Source organism: Spermophilus citellus (assembly GCF_964194105.1).
Source record: "Spermophilus citellus genome assembly, chromosome: 13".
Classification (NCBI taxonomy): domain Eukaryota; kingdom Metazoa; phylum Chordata; class Mammalia; order Rodentia; family Sciuridae; genus Spermophilus; species Spermophilus citellus.
Genome location: NC_138193.1, coordinates 96538995 through 96564228, shown reverse-complemented (window position 1 = coordinate 96564228; position 25234 = coordinate 96538995). Strand labels below are relative to the sequence as shown.

General features: G+C 43.9%; 1 protein-coding gene across 1 annotated transcript in view; it reads right to left on the bottom strand.

The window, feature by feature from the left end:
• Window positions 1-3605: 3605 nt before the first annotated feature.
• Window positions 3606-25234, bottom strand: part of KIF3C (kinesin family member 3C) — a 42100-nt gene continuing 20471 nt past the window's right edge. Inside the window, exons 2-8 of the mRNA XM_081264102.1 lie at window positions 24662-24763; window positions 23855-23977; window positions 22447-22565; window positions 21650-21766; window positions 8675-8783; window positions 8337-8509; window positions 3606-8156 (exon numbers count right to left, since the gene is read on the bottom strand). Of these exons, the coding sequence (XP_081120228.1) occupies window positions 8063-8156; window positions 8337-8509; window positions 8675-8783; window positions 21650-21766; window positions 22447-22565; window positions 23855-23977; window positions 24662-24763 (837 nt within the window). The 3' untranslated portion in view covers window positions 3606-8062. The remainder of the gene's footprint in view (window positions 8157-8336; window positions 8510-8674; window positions 8784-21649; window positions 21767-22446; window positions 22566-23854; window positions 23978-24661; window positions 24764-25234) is intronic.

Below are 25234 nucleotides of genomic sequence, written 5' to 3'. Positions count from 1 at the left end.
AAAAAATAAAAAAAGAGTTGGCGATGTAGCTCAGTGACAAAGTGTCCCTGGGTTCAATCTCCAGTACTGAAATAAAATAAAATAAAAATTTATTTTTAGGCAGGTTCTTAGGCAAGGCCTTGAACTTGTGATCCTCATGCCTTAGCTTCCAGGTCTGGAGTGTGGCACTTGAGCAAGGATTATTTTATATTTTAAATACAAATTCTTTGCTATGAAATATCCTTTGGTTATTGTGTGATAGTTGTGGGATGCAGAGTGGAGGCAGGGGACGTGGGATCAGGGACACAGGATTTGTGTGAAAGCAACTGTAGAATCTGAGACACCAGTTAGGAGGCTCTTGCAGTGTCTTTGACAAGATTTGATAAGGAAAGGGAAATTGGCAGTGAAAATGGTAAGAAACGATAGGGCTTGCTGTGGAGAGCAATACCTAGCAAATATAATGGCTTACACCTATTCTCTACCTTTCTCAAATGTCATGATTATAATCCTTCACTTTACTGAAGTGAAGATTATTTTACATTATTCCCCAAACTGGATTTCAATTTTTAGTTGGTAACAGGGGTTTTGTAGAAGTGTGTGTGGGTGGATGTGCGTGGGTCACTTGAATTTTTTTGGATATCATATCCCCCTCCACTCACTAGTTCACTTTTAAATATTGCACTCCTATCCCCTGCCTTTCCCCCCAACACACACACACACACACACACACACACACACACACACACACTTGGAATGCAGATTTTCAGCAGATCCCTAAGAATGATTTTTTTTTTCCTTTGTAAAGCAAATGGAGAGGGGGCGGCCTGAGAGCTTGCAGTCTTTCAGGAGATGTCAGGGGTTGGTTGGTCTCCAGGGGCTCTGGTTGCTGGGAGAGGTGTGTGTTCTGAGTGATGAGCATCTCTTTCCTGGAGCACTGAGGACCATAATCAATTTCTTTCTTTTGGTCTATTGCACTGACTTATTTTCATTGTTATTTCATCTCTCCTGGAACAAAGTGCAATCAGCATATGGATTTAATTGACAAGGGCCATGAACAATTGTAAACTGTCAAAACTGTGAGCAAACAGCCCTGATGTCTGCAATAACAAAGATGAGCCGAGCAGCCTGTTCTTGTACATCAAAGGGAACTGTCACACTGTTCAACTGATAGTGCTTGTTAGCTGTGGAAGAAGATATCTGAAACACAACTCATTTCTTAGAAGGCCAGCAAAACGTTTAACATTCCCTGGGGAAATAAACCACTGTTTTAGCATTGCATTTCAAGATGCTTCAATAGTAATAAAAGCAGAAAACCTGTTTTTCTTTTTTTTTTTTTTAAAGAAAGAGTGAGAGAGAGAGAATTTTTTTTTTAATATTTATTTTTTAGTTCTCGGCGGACACAACATCTTTGTTGGTATGTGGTGCTGAGGATCGAACCTGGGTCGCACGCATGCCAGGCGAGCGCACTACCGCTTGAGCCACATCCCCAGCCCTGAAAACCTGTTTTTCTTTGCAGAGATGATATTGAAGTTCTTGCACCAGCCAAGAGGATTCAAAGGTCAGTTTTAACCTGCTTTGTCTGCCAGGGCCCTTGAAGTCTGAAGTGTGGCACTTGAGCACATGGTGCCTCCTGCTGAGCTGCTTCTCAGGCTCAAGCCACTTAATTTCTCTGCACATTGCCCTTTCTCAATGCTGCACTATGTGATGTCCCTGCGTAGCTTTCTCACATCTTTCTTTATCTCGTGTTTGCAAACTCATTTCCCTCTCTCTTTCATAAACGTATATCTATATGTATTTATTTATTTTGACCTTTTTGGGTAGGGCTTCCTAAATTGCATAGACTGACCTCGAACTTTCATCTTCTTGCCTCTGGCCTCACCACGTGTAGCCAATTTGGCTAATTTTGTATTTGACTAGATATAGGTATAGATAAATATTGATACAAATGATATGTGGATATGTCCGTATGATGGCGCCTACCTGTAATCACAGTGACTCAGGAGGCTGAGGCAGGAGGATCACAAGTTCAAGGCCCGCCTGGGTAATTTAGCGAGACCCTATCTCAAGACAAAAAGGACTGGGGATGTAACTCAGTGGTCAAGCATCCCTGGGTTCGATCCCAGTACTCCCTAAAATAAGAGTAGCTTTATATCTGGGTGTGGTGGTGCACACCTGCAATCCCAGTTACTTTGGAGGCTGAGGCAGGAGGATCACAGTTGTCTCCAAATAAAGAGAAAAAGGGTTGGGATGCAGCTCAACGGTAAAGCAATGCTGCACTCAATCCCCAGTACCATGGGGGGTGGGGAGTGAATTTTGTCCAAACATGATAGCAGGGGCCCCTTCCCTCTGAAGATATGCTAGAGTAGCTTTGTGCCCTTGGTCCCTATCATCTCTGAATGCAATCTTTGCGTTTACATGGGCAGATGGCCCCAGTTCTGGTGTTTGATGAAGGGTAGGCTCACTGTGAGTCACTCTAAATAACATAGGACTGGAACTGAAATTCTCAGAGTTCAGTGACTGTTCATTGTGATCACCTGAAGGTGCTTATTTAAAATGTAGATTTCTGGCAAATCCCTCTAACACTGATTTAAACCTGTAGGGGTTTCTCAGGATCCATTATAAATCCAGAAGTGGGGCTGGGTGCATTGGTACACCCAGTGATACACTCAGGAGATTGAGGCAGAAAGATTGCAAGTTCAAGGCCAGCCTTAGCAATTATTAATAATGAGGCTCTCAGCAACTTAGCAAGACCCTGTCTCAAAAAATAAAAAAAGACTGGGGAGGTGGCTCAGTGGTTAAGCGCCTCCAAGGTTCAATCATCAGTACCAATAAAATATAATAAAAAGCACTAGGGATGTAGAATAGTGGTAGAGCACTCCTGGGTTCAGTCCCCCCCCCCCAAAAAAAAAAAGAGAGAGAGAGAGAAAAGGTAGACAGACCCAGGCTGATGTAGCAGTGCAAACCCCTTTAGGGAGCTAAGCGTCCCTGCCCTTACACACTATTAACCTTTACACCCTGTGTTGTTTCCTCAAGGTTGTGACTCGACTGCTGCTTCTCTAACAAGCCTGACACACTCCCATCCCTTAGTTTGCATTTGTTTTTTTTCTCTGTTTTTCCTCCAGATATCTACATTGTCCACTTCCTTCTTGATCAACTTCAAATTTTTAATGAGAACTTTAAAACTGCACACATGCACCCCCACCTGCCTGGCATGGGGCACACCCACACCAGTGACCCCACTGCTAACTGCAGAAATGAGTGGTTTTAAAATAGGACCGGAGCCAAGTGCAGTGGTGCACGCCTGTAATCCCAGTGATCTGGGAGGATGGAAAGTTCAAAGCCAGCCTCAGCAATTTAGCAAGGCCCTAAGCAACTAGGGAGACCCTGTCTCAGAATAAAAAATAAAGGGCTGGGGATAAGTGCCTCTGGGTTAAACCCAAAATAAAATAAGATAAAATAGGACTGGGGCTCTGAGTTTGATCCCCAGCACTACAAAAAGAAAAAAGAGGGAAGGAAGATGGGTGTGTCGGGGGTGGGGGGAAGGAAAGGCCCATAAATTAAGGGTCTTGGAGATCTGGTCTTATTCTCACCCATGTCTATGGAGATGACAGATGACTCTGTCCCTGGCTTTTACTACTTGTGAAACATGTAGGGGGACAATCAGTTTTCCTGAGGTACTTATGGGCTACAGAAGTAGTATGACACAAAGCAAAAAATATGGACCCTGGGGTCCAGAAGTCTAGCTTCATCACTGTGTCTTTAGCCAAATTTGTTAGTTTCCTTAATTCTTTGCTGGTAACTAGTGACTATAATTCCCACCTGGGAGGATTAAATGAGCTGTGTATGTCAAGCACCAAACACAAAATACCTGGCAGATGCCTCCTAAGCAGCAGAATTGCCCCAGTCCTGGAACTGTTGCAGCTTGGGCTCCCACCTGGGCAGAGGCAGGAAGTCCCTCCAAGAAAGCATCAGAGCAAAACAACTGGCTCACTGTTTTGTGTTTTGTACCAGGTGAACCTCCATGCTCCCCTGGAAGTCAGGGATCAAGGCTTTGGGTTTGTTTTCTAGCGGCAACTATTTTTTCATTTCCTATAAGACCAAACTATTACAGGGAGACACTTATTTTAGTTTTTAGTTTTACAGGCTACAGATGGAACTCAGGGTCTCACACATGGAAAGTAAGGGCTCTACCACTGAGCTACACCCTCAACCTAGACTTTTAAGTTATTTGAATTCAGCATCTACCATAATAAGCCAGGCAAAGCTGTGTATTTCCTGCTTTAATCCCTCTTGGCTGATAAACAGAGGAGCAGGGGGAGATGACATTAACAGCTAAACTGGACAATACCTAGGTAGTTCTGAAATCTGCTAATAGTTCAAAATTAACTGGTTAGGGACTGCTAGACGTGAATGGCTGCTGCCACAGCCCTGGTACAGACTTCCCATGAGAGCCTGGCATCCCCTCAGCTCTACTTGGCAGAAAGTTATCTTTTTTTTTTTTTATACTGGGGATTGAACCCAGGAGTGCTTTATCACTGAGTTGCATGCCCAGTATCTCTTATTTTGGGGAATAGGGTCTCACTAAGTTGTTGAGGCTGGCCTGGAACTTGTGATCCTCCTGCATGCATCACCTTCCAAGTCACTGGGATTACAGATGTGCCAACGCACCAGGCCAGATGTCCCCTCGTTTAGTAGTCAGTGCTTTTCCAAGATGCTGATAACTGCAGCTGGGTTCCAAATACTCTTCAACACTCACAGGAAGAGAGGGAAGGAAGGAAATGAACAAGGATTAAAAGAAAAAAAAAAACACAAAGGAAAGAGAAGCAGTCAGGCATCTCCGCAACGATACTCATTCCTTTATTGTCAACTGTTGATTTGAACAGGGCTGGGACCTGCAGGCTGCTGGCAGCACCAAGCTGCAGTGCATTTCTGCTCAACCAAGAGGCCTCCATCCTGAGCCAAGGGGACAGAGGGTAATGTTTTATATATATATTTATATATTACATATGTCCCATATAGTCATATGTATAGAGTGACAGAATTGGTCACTGCATTAACTGTTGTCCTAAATAAAGACCATAGCAACAGACATGGAAATTTGGTCCTAATCAAGTCCCTTACTTTGTCAATCAAATGTTTGATACATCAAAAGGAAAAGGAGACTGAGATATAGCCACCCAGTGGCCCTGTTCCCAGCGTATCTTACGTTGAGTGTAGTCTCCTGTACAACACACACACACACATACACACACAAACACACACATACACACGTACACAAAACTGCAGGCAGGAGCTCCTCCTCCGACTACACCTTGGGCCCAGCCCACAGACTGGGGGTGGAGAGTGGGTAAATTGTGCTATAAGACTGTGAGGGACAAGTGACCAGACAATGCAGAGTCAGTGTGTCCAAGTGATGAATGGGGTGACACGTGCTGTTTCATCCACAAACAAGAAAGAGGTCAGTGGGGGAGGTCCCCTGGAAGTCCCTCGTTGCGCAGGCCACCTGGGGATATCTACACATAGCTTCTGTCCCAGCCATAGCCAGATCTCTGATCTGAATCCTGAGTCTCAAATCATCTTGGGCTCTGATGAAACTGTGATTTCCTTGAAGGACAGGAACAAATGGTAATTGAGTGGCTCAACCATCTAGTCCAGTAAATACAGCAGAAAAGACAACAATTGAGTTAAATCAAACCAAATCATCATTCAGAGAACTTGAATGGCACAAGAAGGGCTTACTTCCTGAAGGGAAGAGAATAGTCCCCACTGCCACCTGCCACAGCACATCTGTCAGCCTCACGCTTGACTCCAGTGATGGAACTGCTCATGGTTAAGAGACAGGAGACTCGCACTGCAAGACTGTCTGAAATCCTAAGTTACTTGTCTGCTCTCATGATTTCCTAGTCATCCTTCCACCAATATACCAACTTCAAAGATAAATCAATGGTAGCCAGGCGTGGCAGTGCATGCCTGTAATCCCAGCAGCTAGGGACGCTGAGACAGGAGGATCGTGAGTTCAAAGCCAGCCTCAGCAATGGCAAGGCGCTAAGTAACTCAGTGAGACCCTGTCTATTAAAAAAAGTCAATGTACTTGTGTTATGATCCTTAGTATTAGAGAATTTTCTATTTTTTAAACCAACATATAATTAAATAGTAAACTATTAAATGTTTACAGAAAAATTACAATTTCTTCTGTAAGAAATCTTTGCATTTATCAGCATCTTTTGAGTAGATCCAAGGCTTGGAAAAAGATAGACATAGGATCATGGACATATTCCTAGAGGCATATTAGGGAAGCATAGGGAATCCAGTGACCTTTATGGAGTAGAACTTTGCAATTTTAACTCAAATGTAATTTCTCATGTAAAGTAACTTTATGCAAGCAGGGCATGGTGGCAAATGCCTTTAATCCCAGCAGCTGGGGAGGCTGAGACAGGAGGAATTCAAAGCCAGCCTCAGCAAAATCGAGGTCTAAGCAACTCAGTGAGAACCTGTCTTTAAATAAAATACAAAATAGGGCTGGGTATGTGGCTCAGTGGTCGAGTGCCCCTGAGTTCAATCCCCAGTACCAAAAACAAAAAGAAAAAAAAGTAACTCTATACAATTTTGTGGCATTGAGTATGTGCAAGGACTTTTTAAAAAATAATGAAAGTTTTATATGATTAAAAAAAGTCAATAAAAATTAACTCTTTTTTTGGGGGGTGGGGGTAGAAATTTAGTTATGACTTGTGATACCTGGGGTCATTTTGGGCTGTCACAATGGAAGATTCCTGAGGAGGGACCAACTTGCACACACGGTAATGGACAGATCAGTTTTCAACAAAATCGTGCCATCAAAATATAATTGAGAAACAGAAGTATTAGGCAAGGCTAGCAATGATTGCGCCTGGGTCTCCATCTCCTGGGCCAAATACAGGAGGAAAACCACAGATTTGGATACCTTCATTTAGCCAGGAGCAGATCCCTCCCACTATGAACTGAGATGTGGCAGGGAAAAATGATGGAAGCAGGAAGAAGCCATGGTAGTTGCACCAGGCACAATGGTGCACACCTATAATCCAGTGATTCCAGAGGGTGAGGCAGGATTGCAAGATCGAGGTCAGCCCAGGCAAATTAGATCCTGTCTTAAAATTAAAATAAATAAATAAATAAACGGACTGGGTGTGTGGCACACTGGTGGAGTGTCCCTGGGCTCAATCCCCAGTACTGACTACAAACAAGAAAAAGGCAGGGAGTTGGTTGGAGAGTTCCTCAATCATAGGAACTTCTAGAGGGAGAGAAACAAAGGGACTCAGAGGAGGAACTTCCCTTGATGACAGTCCACGATGTCTCAATACTGTTCCATTTCCAGCAGGTCCTGAGTTGGCTACAACTGGTTGGTTCATAATTCCCATCCAAGGGCTGGGAAGGTGGTCAGGAAGCAGAGTTTGGGAAGCTGTGAGTTCTTGACAAAGCCGAAGAGCACAGGCTGAGTTTTGGTGAAGTCGTTTAAGTCTTTGAAAAAGAGACCAAGAGGCCAGAAGAGGTTGTCAGAGGCCCAGAAAGTGGAGAGCAGGCTCTGTCCACCAGGAACACAGGCCCAACACTGTCAGGATGTCTCTTGTCCTCAGTGGACACCCTGTAGTTTTCTAGTCCCAGAAAGTGCTTAGGGACTGCTCACCATCAGGGTAGGAGGAGATGGAGATTATGGAATGAGGTGGATAGAAAAAGTACTGTCTTCTCAGGCACTAGCCATCTTCCTCTCTGAGGGTGGGAGACACAGGGAGGAGCTTGAGGTCTGACCAGGGGTCTCCAGGCAGAAGAAAAGGAGACTATGCAGTGATGGCCACAGGCCCAAGATGCTCAGGCGAGGGCACTTCCCCCACATAACTGAACTCCACGAATAAATAACATGAATTAAATAAAGGAGGCGCAGAATAGCAGGCAGAGGCAGCATCTGCCAGATCCTCACCCCTTCACACATACACACACGCACATGCACGCACACTTACACGCACACGCACCAAGCGGCAGATGAGATGAGCCCAGGTTGGCTGCCCCATCCTAAAAGTCTGTTGGATGGGCAGTCTGACTGTGAAGGCTGTCACTCATGGTCCACCACTGTTGCAGGGTGCAGAGAAGCAGAGGCCAGGGAGGCATGTGCGGTGGAAGGTGGAGGCCGCTGAGGACTCTGGCACCTGCAGGGGTGGGAATGAGACAGGCAGAGTGGGAGGTTAGGGACACAAGAGACGGAACAGCAAGGCCTTTCCTTTCCTTCCCTCAACCCATTAGAGTGCAAACAAAACCCTCTTCAGCCTCAACCAGCCCATGCTGTTCCCCTGCCTCCCAGTACTCAGTCTGACCATGGTGGTACTGACCAGGATCGGGACTTTCGGACTTTAGATGTGGAAGGTCTTTCTAGAAAGCTGTCCAGCCTCATGAGCCGCTCCATGTGTAGCGCACGAGGGTCTTGTTCTTGGTCATGAGAGAATTCCATCTCAAAGACAGCTGGAGGGGACACATCCAACTCCAAAAACATGATGTTTTCAGCCTGTGGTGAATCATGTCAGATGGGAACAGCAGCCTCAGTGACCAGCACTTAGTCAATCTTGAGAATTGCAAGAGTGATGGGTACTTTGAGGGAGTAGAGGTTGTCAGCATCCCCTCTCCTTGGGTTCTCCCCCACATCCCCCATTTCTATTTCCCAGCTTCTTACCCTATACCTGGGGTGGGACCCCATTGCCATGGCAACCCGAGCATACTGGCTGATAGGCCTCTTGTAGCCCACTGCAGATGTTGGCCGCTTCTTCATTTGGCTGTTATTCCTGTAGGGAAGAGGCGATATCAGAATGAATTTCCTTTTAACACAAAGGGCAAATATCATGAGGAACTAATTATCATTCTTGGTAGCCAGGAGACCCTGCAATTGCAGGTTTTGGAATATTCTGCTCCTACTTCAACCTGATAACTTACAATTATTATAATTTTTTTTTTTGGTGGAGTGGGCGGGTGAGTGGGATACTATGGTTAGAACCCAGAGGCATTTACCACTGAATCACATCCTCAGGCCATTTCATTTTTTATTTTGAGACAGGTTCTCACTAAGTTGCTGAGGCTAGCTACGCACTGTGATCCTCCTGCTTCAGCCTCCTGAGTAAGTGGAAATACAGGAGTGTGCCACCATACCTGGTATACACAAGCACATATTTCTTCAATATTGTTGCTCTAATTTTTTTTTCCACAGTAAAAAGGGCTATCCAGGTGCAGTGGTACAAGCCTTGGCAACTTCGCAAGACCCTGTCTCAAAATAAAAAATAAGAAGGGACTGAGGAGCTGGGTTGTAGCTCAGTGGTAGAGAGCTTGCCTTGTACATGTGAGGCACTGGGTTCGATCCTCAGCACCACATAAAACTAAATAAGTAAAATAAAGTATTCTGTCCATCTACAACTAAAAATATTCTTTATTTTATTTTTTTTAATATTTAGTTTTTGGCGGACACAACATCTTTGTTTGTATGTGGTGCTGAGGATCGAACCCGGGCCGCACGCATGCCAGGCGAGCGCGCTAGCGCTTGAGCCACATCCCCAGCCCCTAAAAATATTCTTTAAAAAAAGAAGGAACTGGGGATGTAGCTCAGTGGTAGAGCACCCCTGAGTTCAATCCCCAGTACTGCAGCAAAAAAAAAAAAAAAAAAAAAAAGGTTGAGGGCTGGAATGAAGAGGAAAATCCAGTCTCATTTTAGTTTTCAGATTTATACACTAATTTCATACACTACACAAAATTGTTGATGACTGATAGCTCTGCTTTCATTTCCCTTCACAGGATATACATAATAAAATGGTTAAAAACTAGCCAGCTGGGTAGTACACACCTATAATCCCAGCTACTTGGGAGGCTGGGCAATTTAGTGAAACCCTGCCTCAAAATAAAATAAAAAAGGGCTGGGGTGTGGCTTGGTGGGTAGAACACTTGCCTAGCATGTTGGAGGCCCTGGGTTCAAGTCCTAGTACCACCACCAAAACACACACACACACACACACACAAATATATGATGAGTACATGAAAAGAAGTTCAACATCATTAGTCACTAGCAAAATGTAAATCAAAACCACATGAGATGCCATGAGGATGACTATAATTTAAAAAGAGGCAATAACATGTGTTGGTGGAAATTTAACAGTTTAGTAGTTTCTCAAAAAGTTAAAACATGTGCTGGGTGCAGTAGCACAAATAATCCCAGTGATGTGGGAGGGGCAAAAATTTGAGGCCAGCCTCAGCAATTTAGCAAGGCCCTAAGCAACTTAATGAGGTTGTGTCTCAAATTTAAAAAGGGCTGGGGAGGTAGCTCAGTGGTTTAGCACTCTTGGGTTTAATCCCAATACCAAAAAAAAAAAAAAAAAAAAAAAGTTAAACATATAATCTAGAACTTCCACTACTAAGCATATACTCCAAAGAACTGAAAACATGTAGTCGGGCACCGTGCCACACGCCTACAATCCCAGCAGCTCAGGAGGCTGAGACAGGAGGATGGTGGGTTCAAAGCCAGCCTCAGCAATGGTGAGATACTAAGCAACTCGGTGAGACCCTGTCTCCAAATAAAATACAAAATAGGGCTTAGTGGTTGAGTGCCCCTGAGAGTTCAATCCCCAGCCCTCCCCCTCCCCCAAAAAACATGAACACAAATGATCATAGCAGCATTATTTCTAATAGTCCAAAAGTAAGTTTGGCACAGTGGTGCATACCTGTAATCCCAGTGACTTGGGAGGCTGATGCAGGAGACCTAGCAAGTTTGAGGCCAGCCTGGGCAACTTAGTGAGACCATGTCTTAAGTAAATAAATAGGGTCGGGAGTGTCGTTCCGTGATAGAGCGTGCCTGCGTTCAGTCCCCAGGACAACAAACATAAATACGCAAAGCAGAAATAACCCAAATACACATCAACTGATGAATGGACAAACAAAATATGGCATGCCCACAGAATGCTATATTACTCATTGGTAAAAAAGGAACAAAGTACCGATACATGGTAGGACATGGACAAAACTTGAAGAAAACACTTTGCCAAGTGAAAGACACCAGTCAAAGACCACCTATCATACAGTTCCACATCTGGAATAGGCATATCCATAGAGACAGAAGGTGGATTAGTAGTTTACTAGGACTGGGAAGGCTACATAGAATGAGTGACTGCTAATGGGTCTGGGGTTTCTTTTTGGAGTGATGAAAATGTTCTATAATTAGATAGTGGTGAGAATTGTACAATTCTGAATATACAAAAATCCACTCAATTGCATTTTTATTTATTTATTTGATATTGGTAATTGAACCCAGGGGTGCTCTAACACTGAGTTAAATCCCCAGCCCTTTAAAAATTTTTGTTTTTAATTTTGAGACAGGGTCTTGCTAAGTTGCTCAGGCTGGCCTTGAACCTCCTACTTTAGTCTTCTGAATTTCCAGGATTATAGGCATGTGCCACTACACTGGGATCAAATGTATACTTTACTTATTACTATTATTTTGTGATGCTGGGGACTGAACCCAGGGCCTTGTGCATGAGAGACAAGCACTCTACCAACTAAGCTACATTCCTAACCTAACCATATACTTTAAAATGGTTATTTTTATGATGCATGAACTATACAAAGCATTTGTTTAAAAGCAAAACAAAACAGGCTTACAGTTTTTAAGCTTTTATACTTTTTTTTTTTTAAAGAGAGAGAGAGAGAGGAGAGAGAGAGAGAGAGAATTTTTAATATTTATTTTTTAGTTCTCGGCGGACACAACATCTTTGTCTGTATGTGGTGCTGAGGATCGAACCCGGGCCGCACGCATGACAGGCGATCGCGCTACCGCTTGAGCCACATCTCCAGCCCAAGCTTTTATACTTTTAAAAAGTATACTTTCTTCAACCAAAATTCCCACTCCTAGGAATCTCCCTAAGGAAATAATCAGGAATAGGGGCAAAAATTTGTATGTAGGGTTTATTATTCATCTATATGAAGGAATATTATATAGTCTTTAAATTTTTTGTGTGTAGCCTGGTGTGGTGGTATATGCCTGTAATGTCATGCGTCAGGTGGCTGAGGCAGGATGGCGAGTCCAAGGCCAGCCTGGACAATTTATTGAGACCTACTGCAGAGCAGGAAAAAAAAATAGCTCAATTTACCTAACATATGCAGGGCCCTGAGTTCAAACCCCAATACTACACACACTCAAAAAAAAGATTTCTACAATATGTTAAGTAAAAAAGATTAAGTTTTTGTTTTATGCTTAGGGAATATTTAATAGAATGTTAACGTACATTATCTTTGGATTGTGTTGTTATGGGTGATATTTATTTTCTTCATGGCTTTTTTTCCTTTGCTGTTCTGGGGATCAAACTCAGAGCTACTAGTGAGCTATACTGCTAACACCTTCGTTATGCCCTTTGGCATACTTGAAAACCTTTGCAATGAATATGTATAACTTTATATCAATTAAATTATTTCAAACATTTAGAAAAACATAGGAAATAGTAGATATCTGTATGCCTACTATCCAGCTTTGTCCAATCTTAACATTCGTTATATCAAATCTCTTTTAGAGAAATAAAATACAGCTATTTATTTATTTTGGTACTAAGGATTGAACCCAGGTACTTAACCACTGAGCCACATCCCCAGCCCCCCCCCCCCACTTTTTAATATATTTAGAGACAGGGTCTCACTGAGTTGCTTGGGGCCTCACTAAATTGGTGAGGCTGGATTTAAATTCAGAATCCTCCCTAGCTACTGAAATCACAGATATGAGCCACTGCACCCAGCTTAAAATACAGTTTTTAAGCTTCCCATTTCCCCGCCTCCCCCAGAGTTATCACTCTCTTGAGCTGGGTGCTTATCAATGTCATGCATGGTTTTACACTTATTTTTTTTTAAAGAGAGAGAGAGAGGGGGGAGAGGGAGAGAGAGAGAGAGAGAGAGAGAGAGAGAGAGAGAGAGAGAGAGAGAGAGAATTTTTAATATTTATTTTTTAGTTCTTGGCGGACACAACATCTTTGTTGGTATGTGGTGCTGAGGATCGAACCCGGGCCGCACGCATGCAAGGCGAGCGCGCTACCGCTTGAGCCACATCCCCAGCCCCCTTATTTTTATATGTAAGTATTCATACACAATGTGTGTTACTTGTACGCCTATTTCTAAATCTTGAGCTGTCTGGTGTATGAACTGCACCTTATTTGTTCTCAGTGTGCAGCTCTAGATTATCACTTTAACCACAATGCTATATTGTGCATTAAAGTTTCAGTATAGCATCTTGTGTGGGCACATATGTGTGTGTGCACCAACTCTTGTTGATGGGTATTGAGGTTGTTTTTTTTTTTCAGCTATTAAATATGGCTTAAACACTGTGCTCCATGTACACAGTCAACATCTTCCCTGGGACATATACTCAGGAATGGAGTTGTTGCATTGTAGAATATGTGCATTTTCAATTTTACTAGATATTGCCAAATTGCTTTTCAAGTTGTTATACCTATAAAACTTTCCATTACTCTATATTCTAACCAAGTTAGGGTATGTCAGGTATTTTACTTTCAGCAATATTATGAGTATAATGTATTACTTTTGAGGGGGTGGGGGGTGCTAGGGATTGAACCAGGAGTGCTCTACCCCTTTTCAGGCAGGGTCTTGTTAAGTTGCCCAGGCTGGCCTTGAATTTGCAACCCTTCTGCCTCAGTGTCCTAAGTAACTGGAATTAAAGGTATATACCACCATGCCACACCCAAGGCTCATGTATTACTTTTAATTATCTCAAGCAAACAAACACAAAAAGAAAACAAGAAAGTCATTTATTTCCTTTTTTAAAAAGAAAAGGAGCCAAGTGCAGTGGCACACGCCTATAATCCCAGCTACTTAGAAAGCTGAGGCAGGGAATCTCGAGTCTGAGGTCAGTCTGGGCAATAAAGCAAGACCCTGTCTCAAAAATAAAATAGATAGTCAGTGCATGCCTGTAACCCCAAGCAGCTCAGGAAGCTGAGACAGGAGGATTGTGAGTTCAAAGCCAGCTTCAGCAACAGCGAGGCACTAAGCAACTCTGTGAGACCCTGTCTCTAAATAAAATACAAAATAGGGCTGGCAGGGCTGGGGATATAGCTCAGAGGGTAGAATGCTTGCCTTGAAGAAGGCCCAGGGTTCAATGCCCCCAGCACCACACACACACACACACACACACACACACACACACACAAATAGGGCTGGGAATGGGATGTGGCTCAGTAGCTGAGTGCCCAAGTTCAATACCTGGTACCAAAATAATAATAATAATAATAATAATAATAATAATAATAATAATAACAACAACAATAAATAAATAAATAAATAAATTTTAAAACACAGGTTTTGGAATAAGACAGACACGGGTTTAAATGCTGGCTCTGCCAAATAAAGCTCTGTCACCATGGAAAGTGTCTTATGATCTCTGAGTCTCTGATATGTCATCCTCATCATACAGAATTGCTGAGATTAAACAAGCACTTAGCACAGTTTAAGGGCAACGCACACATGGTGTCTGTGACTGTTATTAATTCTCAATTCCACTTGCTAATTTCAAGTAGGGATACAAATGAAATGAAATGAGTAATAAAAAATTCAAAAGGCAGCTGGGTGTGGTGGCACACATCTATAATCCCAGCAGTTCAGGAGGCTGAGACAGGTGGATCGCAAGTTCAAAGCCAGCGTCAGCAAAAGCGAGGCGCTAAGCAATTCAGTGAGACCCTGTCCCTAAATAAAATACAACATAGGTCTGGGGATGGGGCTCAGTGGTCGTGAGCCCCCGAGTTCAACATTCAGTACCAAAAAAAAAAAAAAAAATTCAAAAGACTACCAATTGGGAGGCAGGAGAGCAGATGGGCAGAGCAATTTAGATAGGACATTCTGTCCTTGCATAAAATAAGCTGTGCAGAGAGGCTACAGAACAGTGCCTCCCTTCTGCGCAGGGGCAAAAAGCAGCATTCTTCTTTTTTTTTTTTTTTTGTCAGTAATAGATGGAAACCTGTATTTATTTTTATGTGGTGCTGAGGATCGAACCCAATGCCTCACACATGCTGGGCAAGTGCTCCACTGCTGAGCCACAACCCCAGCCCAAGAAGCAGCATTCTTGTGGTTCCATTTATAAGAGTGCTGGACCCCACTTAGGAGTCCCTGCTGAACTTCTTTATAGATAAAAACCAGGTAAGGGGGCTGGGGTTGTGGCTCAGTGGTAGAGCACTTGGCTGGCACGTGGGAGGCCCTGGGTTCGATCCTCAGCACCATATAAAAATAAATAAATAAGATGAAGGTATTGTGTCCATCTACAACCTCCAAAAAAATTAAAAAAAAAAAAACAGGTAAGGCAAGGTTCTAGAAGCCCCACTTCACTTTGCTGCTGGGATGCTACAGGATGTGCAGAGGCTAGGCACGTGGACAGAGGCAGCATCAGTGACAGTGGCAGCAAGAAGATAGTTTTGTGATGGGTGCAGGTGGTAAGTAAGCAGCACTGACTCCATGAGGAAGAGTGGGAAAGTCTGGAAAATAATTTTGTCTGTCTCAAAATAAAATTTAAAAAGGGCTATATGTATTAGCTTAGTGATAGGGTGCTTGCCTAGCATGTACTAAGCCCTGAATTCAATATCCAGTATCTCTCTCTCTCTCTCTCACACACACACACACACACACACAAAGTTTTTTTTTAATATTATTTTTAGTTGTAGTTGGACACAATACCTTTATTTTATTTATTTATTTTTATGTGGTGCTGAGGATCAAACCCAGGGCCTCACATGTGCTAGGTGAACACTCTACTGCTGAACCACAACCCCAGGTGTGTCTACTCATCTCATCTGAGCTTTACAACAAGTTCCTCAGTGTGCGTAGGGCAGGCAGTGAGACAGCTCAAAAAGATAGTGTTTTGTGTCCAAGGTCATATAATTAAGGACCTTAGGAATCTGAACCTGCTGAAGTACCCTTTTTATGATGGTGTACTGTCTTTCCGGAGTGCATTCAGGACAGTCTGGGGCCAAAGAGGGCCTTTGCAAGCCCAGGCTCTGGGAACAGGACAGAGGGGCAGAGCTGGGCAAACATTGGGTCAGTGGGAATTGGCAGCCTGACCTAATAAACATGCCAGGGCTATTCTGGGTGGCACGCAAGGAAGGAAGAGTTGGGGGAAGGGATTCCGTAATTGGGACACCAAATTTCCCATCTAATCCCTCTTCTGCCCCAGGCCTGCTTTCATGATTGATCCCTCTAGTAGGAGGGTTGTGGCTGACAGCCCAGAGCTAGGGGCCTGACACTGCATTTATCCACCTTTCTGAACAGAGACCCACAACAGTTATCATCTGCTTGGCTGATCCCAAGAGTTCTCATAGGACCCCTCTTCATAGCCCTGCAATCACAATTTTTTTCCTCTAATATTAAAAAAAAACATCAAATCTCAGCTCCATTTCGTTTTGCTGACTCTGTCTGATCACCTTTTCTCCCGTTCAGAAAACAAGCGTCCAACATCATTGGGTGTTTTCTCTTGTAGGTCCTCCATGTGTACCCAACACAGCAAATTTGGTTTTCTGTGATCTGGTCACTCCGTCCCTGCAGCTTACCTGTCCACCTTGCTGCAGTGCCCTGTGAGTCTGAACTCTCAGTCTCCTCTTTCCCCTTCTGCTCACTGTGCCAGCCCTGCCAGGGACAGGTGACTTCCCCTGTTTCAGATTCCCTTCAGTTTTCCCAGAAGTCTAGGAGACTCCATGCAGAGCTAAGAATGTTCTTACTAGGGCAAATGTTGCCTCTGTGATGAAACCAGTTTGACTTTCTTCCCTTCTGTTGAGAACAAGGACTGTTCTCTCTTTAACCCATTAAGTTCCAAGTTTTCAAGTCTGTGAATATGTCAATGAAATGTGACACAGGTGCATTAAAATAGGTTGGGAATCATAATTATTATATAACTTAAGATCATCAGTATTATTAATGACATCATTAATAATAGCATCAGTCATCATTCGCTCATCACTTTTTTCAAAAAAAAAAAAATAGAATCCTGTGGGCTGGGATTGTGGTTGAACAGTAGAGTGCTCACCTAGCACATGAGAAGCCCTGGGTTTGATCCTCAGCACCACATAAAAATAAAATAAAAGATGTTGTGTCTGCCGAAAACTAAAAAATAAATATTAAAAAATTCTCTATTTAAAAAAATATAAATAAATAAATAAAATAAAGGTATTGTGTCCAACTACAACTAAAAATAATATTTAAAAAAAAACTTTGTGTATGTATGTGTGTGTGATACTGGGGATTGAATTCAGGGCTTAGTACATGCTAGGCAAGCACCCTATCACTAAGCTAATACCTCCAGCCCTTTTTAAATTTTGAGACAGTTTCAATAAATTGCCCAGACTGGCCTCATACTGGATATCCTCCTGTCTCAGTCTCCTGAGTTGTTGGGATTACAGGCAGGTGTCACATACTCAGCCTTAAACACTTTCTTAAGGCCATAAGTGGCAGAGCAGGGACTAGAGTTCAGAATGTTCCAAATCCAAAGTCCAGTCCCATCCTGTACCATGGTGGATTTGTAAAGAACCTAGGCTGGGGGCTGGGGGTGCAGCTCAGTGGTAGAGTGCTTGTCTGTCATGCATGAGGCCCTGGGTTCAGCCCCCAGCACAAAAACAAAAACAAAACCCAGAATCTCGGGTGGATTTGGATACAGAGGCCAAAATACTCAAGTTACAATAAAATTTTGTGAATCCTAAATCATGGGCTATGGACATTATCAATCAAATATATAACTCTTAGAGGAGAACTTTATATAAATTCAATTCAAAATAAAGGCAATTATGAGAAAATAAAAATAAAAGATCATATTTGTAAAATAGCTATTGCTGGAGTTGGTTGCAAAAATGCTTTTTGAAGGCAACTTTAATACAAAATTGTGATTGTGCAAGGTACCTCACCTGTGATTATGTTATCAACCAATGGCTACAGAGAGATAGTGGAGAAAAAGGAGAAATGGATTAACTTCCAAAATAAGTAGACACAGGCATGTCTCAAGGGTTGCCTAACATTGACTCCCTGTTCCCAAGACATGGGTGGAGTCCATGCTTGCTTGTGGCTCCAGGAGGAGGAGGGAAAATGCTTTTCCAACAAAAGCTTTCTAAAGGGACAATACAACCTTAGGTAATTTCTTTCAAACAATGTCTTTTCTTCTCAGTTCAAGCAGATTTAGTGTTCTCATCCCTGGAATAGCACAGGCCCCAGGAAAGCAAAATATCCCACACTTATTGAGCAAATGGAACAATGCCCTGATTAGTTAAATATGCTTTGGGGAGAAAGAGCTTTTCTGTTAGTTGTTTTTTTTTTTTTTTTTTTTTTTTGAGTCCTGATTTAGTTATGTTGCAAATGGTGGGAGCCAACACTGAAGGAAAGCATCTTTTTCTCTGGAAGGGGATATACTCAGATCCCAGAGCTCCCAGAAATGAGGAAAGCCATATTCAAGGACCTTCTCTACCTTCAACCTTCCACTGGGAAATGAGGGACTTGAGGCGATAGTCTTAGAGATCCAGGCTGCCAACTCCCTGCTCCATCCCAGGCTGCCCCTCCGCCCCTTGCTGAGTCACAATCTCAGTGGGATTGCAATTATGATGAATTGTTTTTACTTTATTCTAACCACCACTGCTTTAAAAAAAGAGTAATTTAAAAAACTTGTTTCATATAAAAATCCCTAGCTCCATTTTTATTTGCCTTTTGATTTCATATTTTTGGTACTGGGGAATGAACCCAAGGGCACTTTACCACTGAGCCACATCCCCAGGCCTTTTTTTTTTTTTTTTTTTTTGAGAAAGGGTCTAAGTCGCTGAGGCTGGCTTCAAACTTGTGATCTTCCTGTCTCAGCCTCCTAATTCACTAGGATTATAGGCATGCACCACCAAGCCCAGCTTGATAAATGTTTTCAAACTAATTTATTTCTTGAAGTTTTTTTTTAAAGTAATCTGTACTAACTATTCATATAATCTGTATTTAGCTGCAGTAGAGAACACTGCTTTATATATTTTATCTTTACCCAGATATATTTTGTATGTTTTCTGTACAAAACATATACTGTCTATTCTGAGCAAGTATATATTTGTTCTATATAAAATAGCATGGTTAGATTGTGAATATACTTATCCAGAATTACGAAAATTGTATAATTATATCTTTAAATTATCAATACAAAATTTTCCAGGAACACAGTCCAATTGGAATTCATCTAGAAGAGTTGCCAGCACAAACCTGTAAATATAGACAGGGGAGATATGCAGATTTAAATTAAAGGGCATCTGTTTGGTACTGGAAAACACTATAGAGGTGAACTAAAGAAAGAAGTTTTTGAGGAATGACCAGAATTTGCAGGTTTCCCAATAGCAAAGAAAACTCCTTTCTTGCCAGGTGCTGGGTGCACACCTATAATTCCAGCAACTTGGGAGCATTGCAAGTTCAAGGCCAGCTTCAGCAACTTATCAAGGTCCTAATCAATATAGTAAGACCCTGTCTCAAAATAAAAAATAAAAAAGGCTGGGATGTAGAGCTGGGGATATGGCTCAAGCGGTAATGCGCTTGCCTGGCATGCACGGGGCACTGGGTTCGATCCTCAGCACCACATACAAACAAAGATGTGTCCGCTGAAAAACTAAAAAATAAATATTAAAAAAAATATCTCTCTCTCTCTCTCTCTCTCTCGCTTTAAAAAAAAAAACCTCAAATCAAAACCCTCAGTTCCAGATTAAAAGAAACTAACAAGGCATAATAATTAAACAAAATACATAACCTCAGGTGGAGATGGAGGAAAACCTGAAATTGGTGATTGTACTTTGGTTATGTAAGAGAATGTCCTTGTTCTTAGAAAATACAAGTAAAGGGTTAGAATGTTTGCAACTAAATCACAAATGACTAGGGTCGGGGGAGACAGAGGGAACTAAAATAAGATGTCAAAGTGTTAAAAATTTGGTGCACAGTATAAGGGAATTCTTGGCACTCTTCTTCCAATTCTTATGTTCCAGAATAAGAAGTTAAAAAACATGCCTTCTAGGGCTTGGGTTGTGGCCTAGTGGTAGAGCACTTGCCCCTCACAGGTGAGGTACTGGGTTTGATCTTCAGCACTACATAAAAATAAATAAATAAAGATATTGTGTCCATCTACAACTAGAAAAAAATATATACATTTAAAACAATTGCATTCTCAAAGCTTCTCTCACCCCATCTGTAGTTGAGAACTTTGATAACATGACTACATCAAAAAATTAAGAAATTCTTGCTGGACGTGATGGTACAATTTGTAATCCCAGTGACTTGAGAGGCTGAGGCAGGAGGTTACAAATTTAAGGCCAGCTCAGCAACTTAGCAAGTTGCCTAAGTAACTTAGTGAGACCCTGTCTCAAAAAATCAAAAGGGCTGGGGATGTGGCTCAGTGGTTAAATGCCCTTGGGTTGAATCCCTGATACCAGAACAAAAACAAAAAACAAAAAAAACCTTCCATCTGCAAATCTTCGACTCAAGAACTTCTCTAAGTACAAAATAACCTTATAAAGCAGAAGCCTCATCAGCATCTGCCTCCAGAAAATAGTCCTAGAGTAATGATTTTTGAACCTGGCTTCATTGCAGAATCACCTGGAAACTTTAAAGGCGGTGGGGGGGTGGGTTTAAATTAAACTCTTTGGAGCCCAACTCACACATAATTCTATCTGTGTCCAGGGTTGAGAGCCTCTGTATTAGAGGGGTACATGATCTACTTAGCAACCCACTCATGACTTTGGCATTTACAACTGCACAAGTTGGACCAGCCCTTCAGAAAGCAGAGAGATCAAGTAGACATCAGATGCTCCAGTGAGAAGCTACAGACATTTGCTAACTTCCCACCCAGCTCTAGGGAGATTCCTGCCCTTCCTGGAAGTAATATTCCTAGGATAGAGAGAGCAAATACAGGGAAGTGCTGTCCCTTCATTGCTTTACACAGATTTGCAAGGAAGGGAGGGCAGTCCAGCTTGGTCACCCTGTTAGGCTTTGATATTCAGCCTTGTTCTTCCCAGATACCAGCAGAGGGCGCTACATACCCAGCTAATGGACGCAGCTGCACCTAAGCACTAGGAGATGGAAACAGGTGGAAATGCTGAATCACCCAGTTGAGTGAGGCTGTGAAGACTGAATCATGCCTCTATCATGTCATGATCTGATTACTTCTCTATATTTCCCACTGGACTATGAGCTCAGACTGTGTCTGATTTATCTTCTGTCTGCAGTCTTGCAGGTGCAGGACACAGCAGGGATGGGCAAATATTAACTGTTGTTGCTATTTCTGGCACCTGACAAATGAGTATTCACCATAAGTGAACAGATGTTAGTTAGCCTCACTGGGACTCTCAAGAAGCCAGAGGTCCCTCTCCCCTCCCTGGCAGGCCTCTTGCAGGTGGCTTTTGCATTTTTGCATCTCAGGCCAGGCTCATGGCTAATAAGACTTTTTTTTTTTTAATACACTTCCTTCATGGAGGGAGACCCCAATAAATCAGGTTGTAAGAAATCCATGGTCCCTCTGAATCCCACTTATCCCTTCCCAAGTCCTAGAACATCTGTTACCAGCAGGTGGGGCCTCAAGCCTCTCACCACCCACAACCTAGAAGGAGCTTGCAAGGCCTTGGGCCCAGACAAAGGGCTGGAGACTCACACTCCAGCTGGCACCAGCGGCTGGAACTTCCACTGTTCCTCCTCACAGTCCAGGAAGAGCCGGTTCATGATCTTGTTCTTCTCCTCAGGGGGAATGAAGTTCTCGATTATTAGGTACCTGGGAGTTGGAGTAAGGAAGAGATGAGAAATGGGGTCAGGGAGAGTGCCCGTGGTGCTGGAAAGGCTGAAGGATTAGAAGCAATAAATCAAGAGGCAGAGGGAACTGCGGTGTGTGTGCGCGCGTGTGTGCACACGCGCAAAACCCAAGGTGGGGGAATAGGAATCCCTCCAATCCCCCCAGAATAAAATGAAGCTTGAAAACTACCGCTTCTAATACAAAGACTGTGGGCCCAGAGACTTTAGGGTTACTCTTGACCAGCACTAGCATGCCACACGGCTGCGGGGTGGGGGCTGTCCTCAAATTCAAACTGAGTCCTGGCATGCACGCCTGTAACCCCAACTAAGAGGGAGATGGAGGCAGGAAGATCACAAGTTCAAGGTTAACCTGGGACATTCAGCGAGACCCTGTCTCAAAATAAAAATTTTAAAAAAGGGCTGGGGATATAGCTCAATGGTAACAGGGCTCCCCACCCCCACCTCCCAAAAAATCAAACTGAGGAAGTAGAAGAAAACTCCAGAATTATTAGGCCTGTCCTGCGTCAAACACGGTCTATTCCTGAGACATGGAATCATGGTTAAGCAGACGGTCAGACTAGGCCTTAGGGAAGAAGGGTCAGGGAGACCCTGGGGATGAGGGTGGCTGTGGAGACCTGGGGGCAGAAAAGGACCCGGCCCTACTTGAGCTTGAGTTCCCGGGTCTGCTCGTTCTGCGCCTCCTCCAGGTCCTGCCGCACGCGGATGTACTCGTCATGTTGGTCCTGGATCTCCGCCTTCACCGCCTGCAGCTTGGCGTAGAGCTGGTTGGGGACAGTTACAACTCAGAAGCTGCCCAGTGTGGCAGTGACGCCCCAGTCACCCAGCCTGGCCCTGAGGGCTGCTGGCTCAGGACCCACCTGCTCACTTCCCGGTGCTGCCTCATTCCCGTGAATCAGACGGGCTATTTAAAGGGCCTTTGTGTGTCCCTTTGCTGAAGACTGCCGTGATTCCCTGCGCTTTCTTAGCTGCTTTAAGCATCATGGAATGTTCACATTGGAAACCTGAGGGACCTTTTGGTCTAACAACCTCTTTTGAATTGAGGAGGAAGCTGAGGCACAGACTAGCAAAAAGGTCACACAATTAATCAATAGAAGAGCTAGGACCCCATCTCATTGGAGAACCAGGGTTGGGTTGGAAGCTGAGCAAGTTGAGAAGGTGACTGGTTCCCACTTTCCAGGGATTCCCAAAAGTGGCAGCAGGATGTGGGGGTTGGCATTGGCCCTCATGTTCCATTCCTAAGCCACTGAGCATGTCCATGACAACTTCCCAGGTAGTGGTGTGGCTAGGCCTCTCCTGGCCAGCTCTGGGACAGCCACATCAAAAACCCTGGGAGCTCCCAAGTGCTTCCCAGAATCCAAGCAGGAGTTTGCTACTTCTTGCCCTAGACCTCCATCTTATGTACACATCTTTCCCCTGCCATGAACTTTGAAAGATCCTGGTGACCAGAGATTCTTATCACTTGACATGGTATAAAGGGCCTTGGCTCCCTTTCTAGGCTTCCACAGGCTTAATTCTTTCTCAGGTCTCTTTACGCTCTCTAGTCCTTCTCCAGATCCAGCTATCCAAACTGATTCTCTGATGACATTGTAAGGGAGGATGTTACCAAGGACTCTGAGTATGGCACACTGGAGACTAAAAGTGACAGCTTACAGCCTATGAACCCTCCCCAACAACTTGGTCCAGGAGAAAAGTATCTATTCCACCCCACGCCAGACTCCTGTCTCCTCCCTGCTCCTCACTCCACTGGCCCAGGCTATACAGCTCAGGGTTCAGTAGTTCATGTAAAAGTGGGAGGACTCCTTGAAGCACCACCCCTTGGGCAGGTGACTGTCTTGGGCAGAGGCTCTTGGGCCCTCAGCACATCTTTTTTTTTTTTTTTTAATAGTTTTTTAGTTGTAGATGGACACAATATCTTTATTTATTTACTTATTGTTATGTGGTGCTGAGGATTGAACCCAGTTCCTCACATGTGCAAGGCAGGCACTCTACCACTGAGCTACAGTCCCAGCCCTCTCAGCACATCTTGATCCATCCTGCTACAGCATCTCACCTTCTTGAGTTTCTTGGTTTTGACCTCCACCTCCTGCTGCAGGGAGGTGTAAGTACCCCGGAGCTCCATGGTCTCCTCATCTCGGAGCATCATCTCCTGCTGCATTTCGCGTTCACGACGTTTCTAGGCCAAGGAAGGGCAAGGGGACTTCAGTGGGACAGCATGTCCTGGGCAAGGGCCAAGGAAGCTCAGGGGACTGGCTCATTCTGTCATGGAACCTGACTTCACCATAACCCCGAGTGCCAGGAGGGAAAAGGGGACATTCTACGACCCATGTCCACTGTTCCCACCCATGGAGCAGTGGACATCGAGGTCTCCTCAGCTGCCATGGCCATGCCTTTGCAGGTACTGCCCCCAGTGGATGGAAACCCCAGCCCTAATAGCTGGCCTACTCCAGGGGTATTACCCACATACACAGATGCCAATCACACTGACTTCCAAGCCATCTCTCACTTGTCCTACATAGTGTCACTATTGACTGGTAACCAACAAATTGTGCTTCTTGAGGACTTAGGAAATGGTACACAGTTGGCAATGAACTCAGCCTTGTGGAAGGTCCAGGAGTTCCTTCCAATTTCCTTGTGGAAGCTGACATCATAGAGTCCTCCACTTCTCATCTACCTGCTAGCAGTGCCCCGAAGACCTCTGGCTGGCAGACCCACGAGACCCGGAGTGGCATGTCTTAGATTCTCAGCACTCTATTTTCCAGGGACCTTAGAGCATTACAGTGTATGAACTCACCTCCAAACCCCAGGCATTACCTCAAGGACATGTACCCCAAGGGGCCCTGAAGATGGGTCACCCTACCTGTTCAGCAATCTCCTGCCTCTTCAGTTCCAACATCTTCTGCTGTTCATTGGTGTGATCCATAATGTTTCTGCCACCGATAAGCAGCTTGCTCTCCATGGCCTGAGGACACAGAGAGGTTCAGAGATAGGCTTTGCAAGGGGCCACAGCATCCTCAGCTCAGATATTATTCTTTCCTGCTATGTAATCCTTCTAGGAGTGAACACAAGATGTGTCCAAGACAGGGCCTTGTGGACCTCAATGAGAATAGAGTTTTCCCCTCCAGCTTCTTGAGCCCCAGCACAAGGCTCCCATTGTTGACAAGACCATTAGGGAGGCAAAGAGAGGGAGCCCCTCAGGGAATACAGGGCACCTGATCTATTTGCTTTGGATACAGAATGAAGATTGGTTCACAGAGCCTGCAAGGAGGGTAGGTGGCAACCAGGCCCCACGTGGTATTCAGGAGGGGGAGATAAAAGCGAGTCACTGGGCAGCCCAGCCCTTGCACTAAGTGGCTCCTGACTCAGAAAGACAGCTCTCTCCATGGACAGGAAGAAAGGGTCTCATCTTTGATGTGGAAAGTAGAAACAAAAT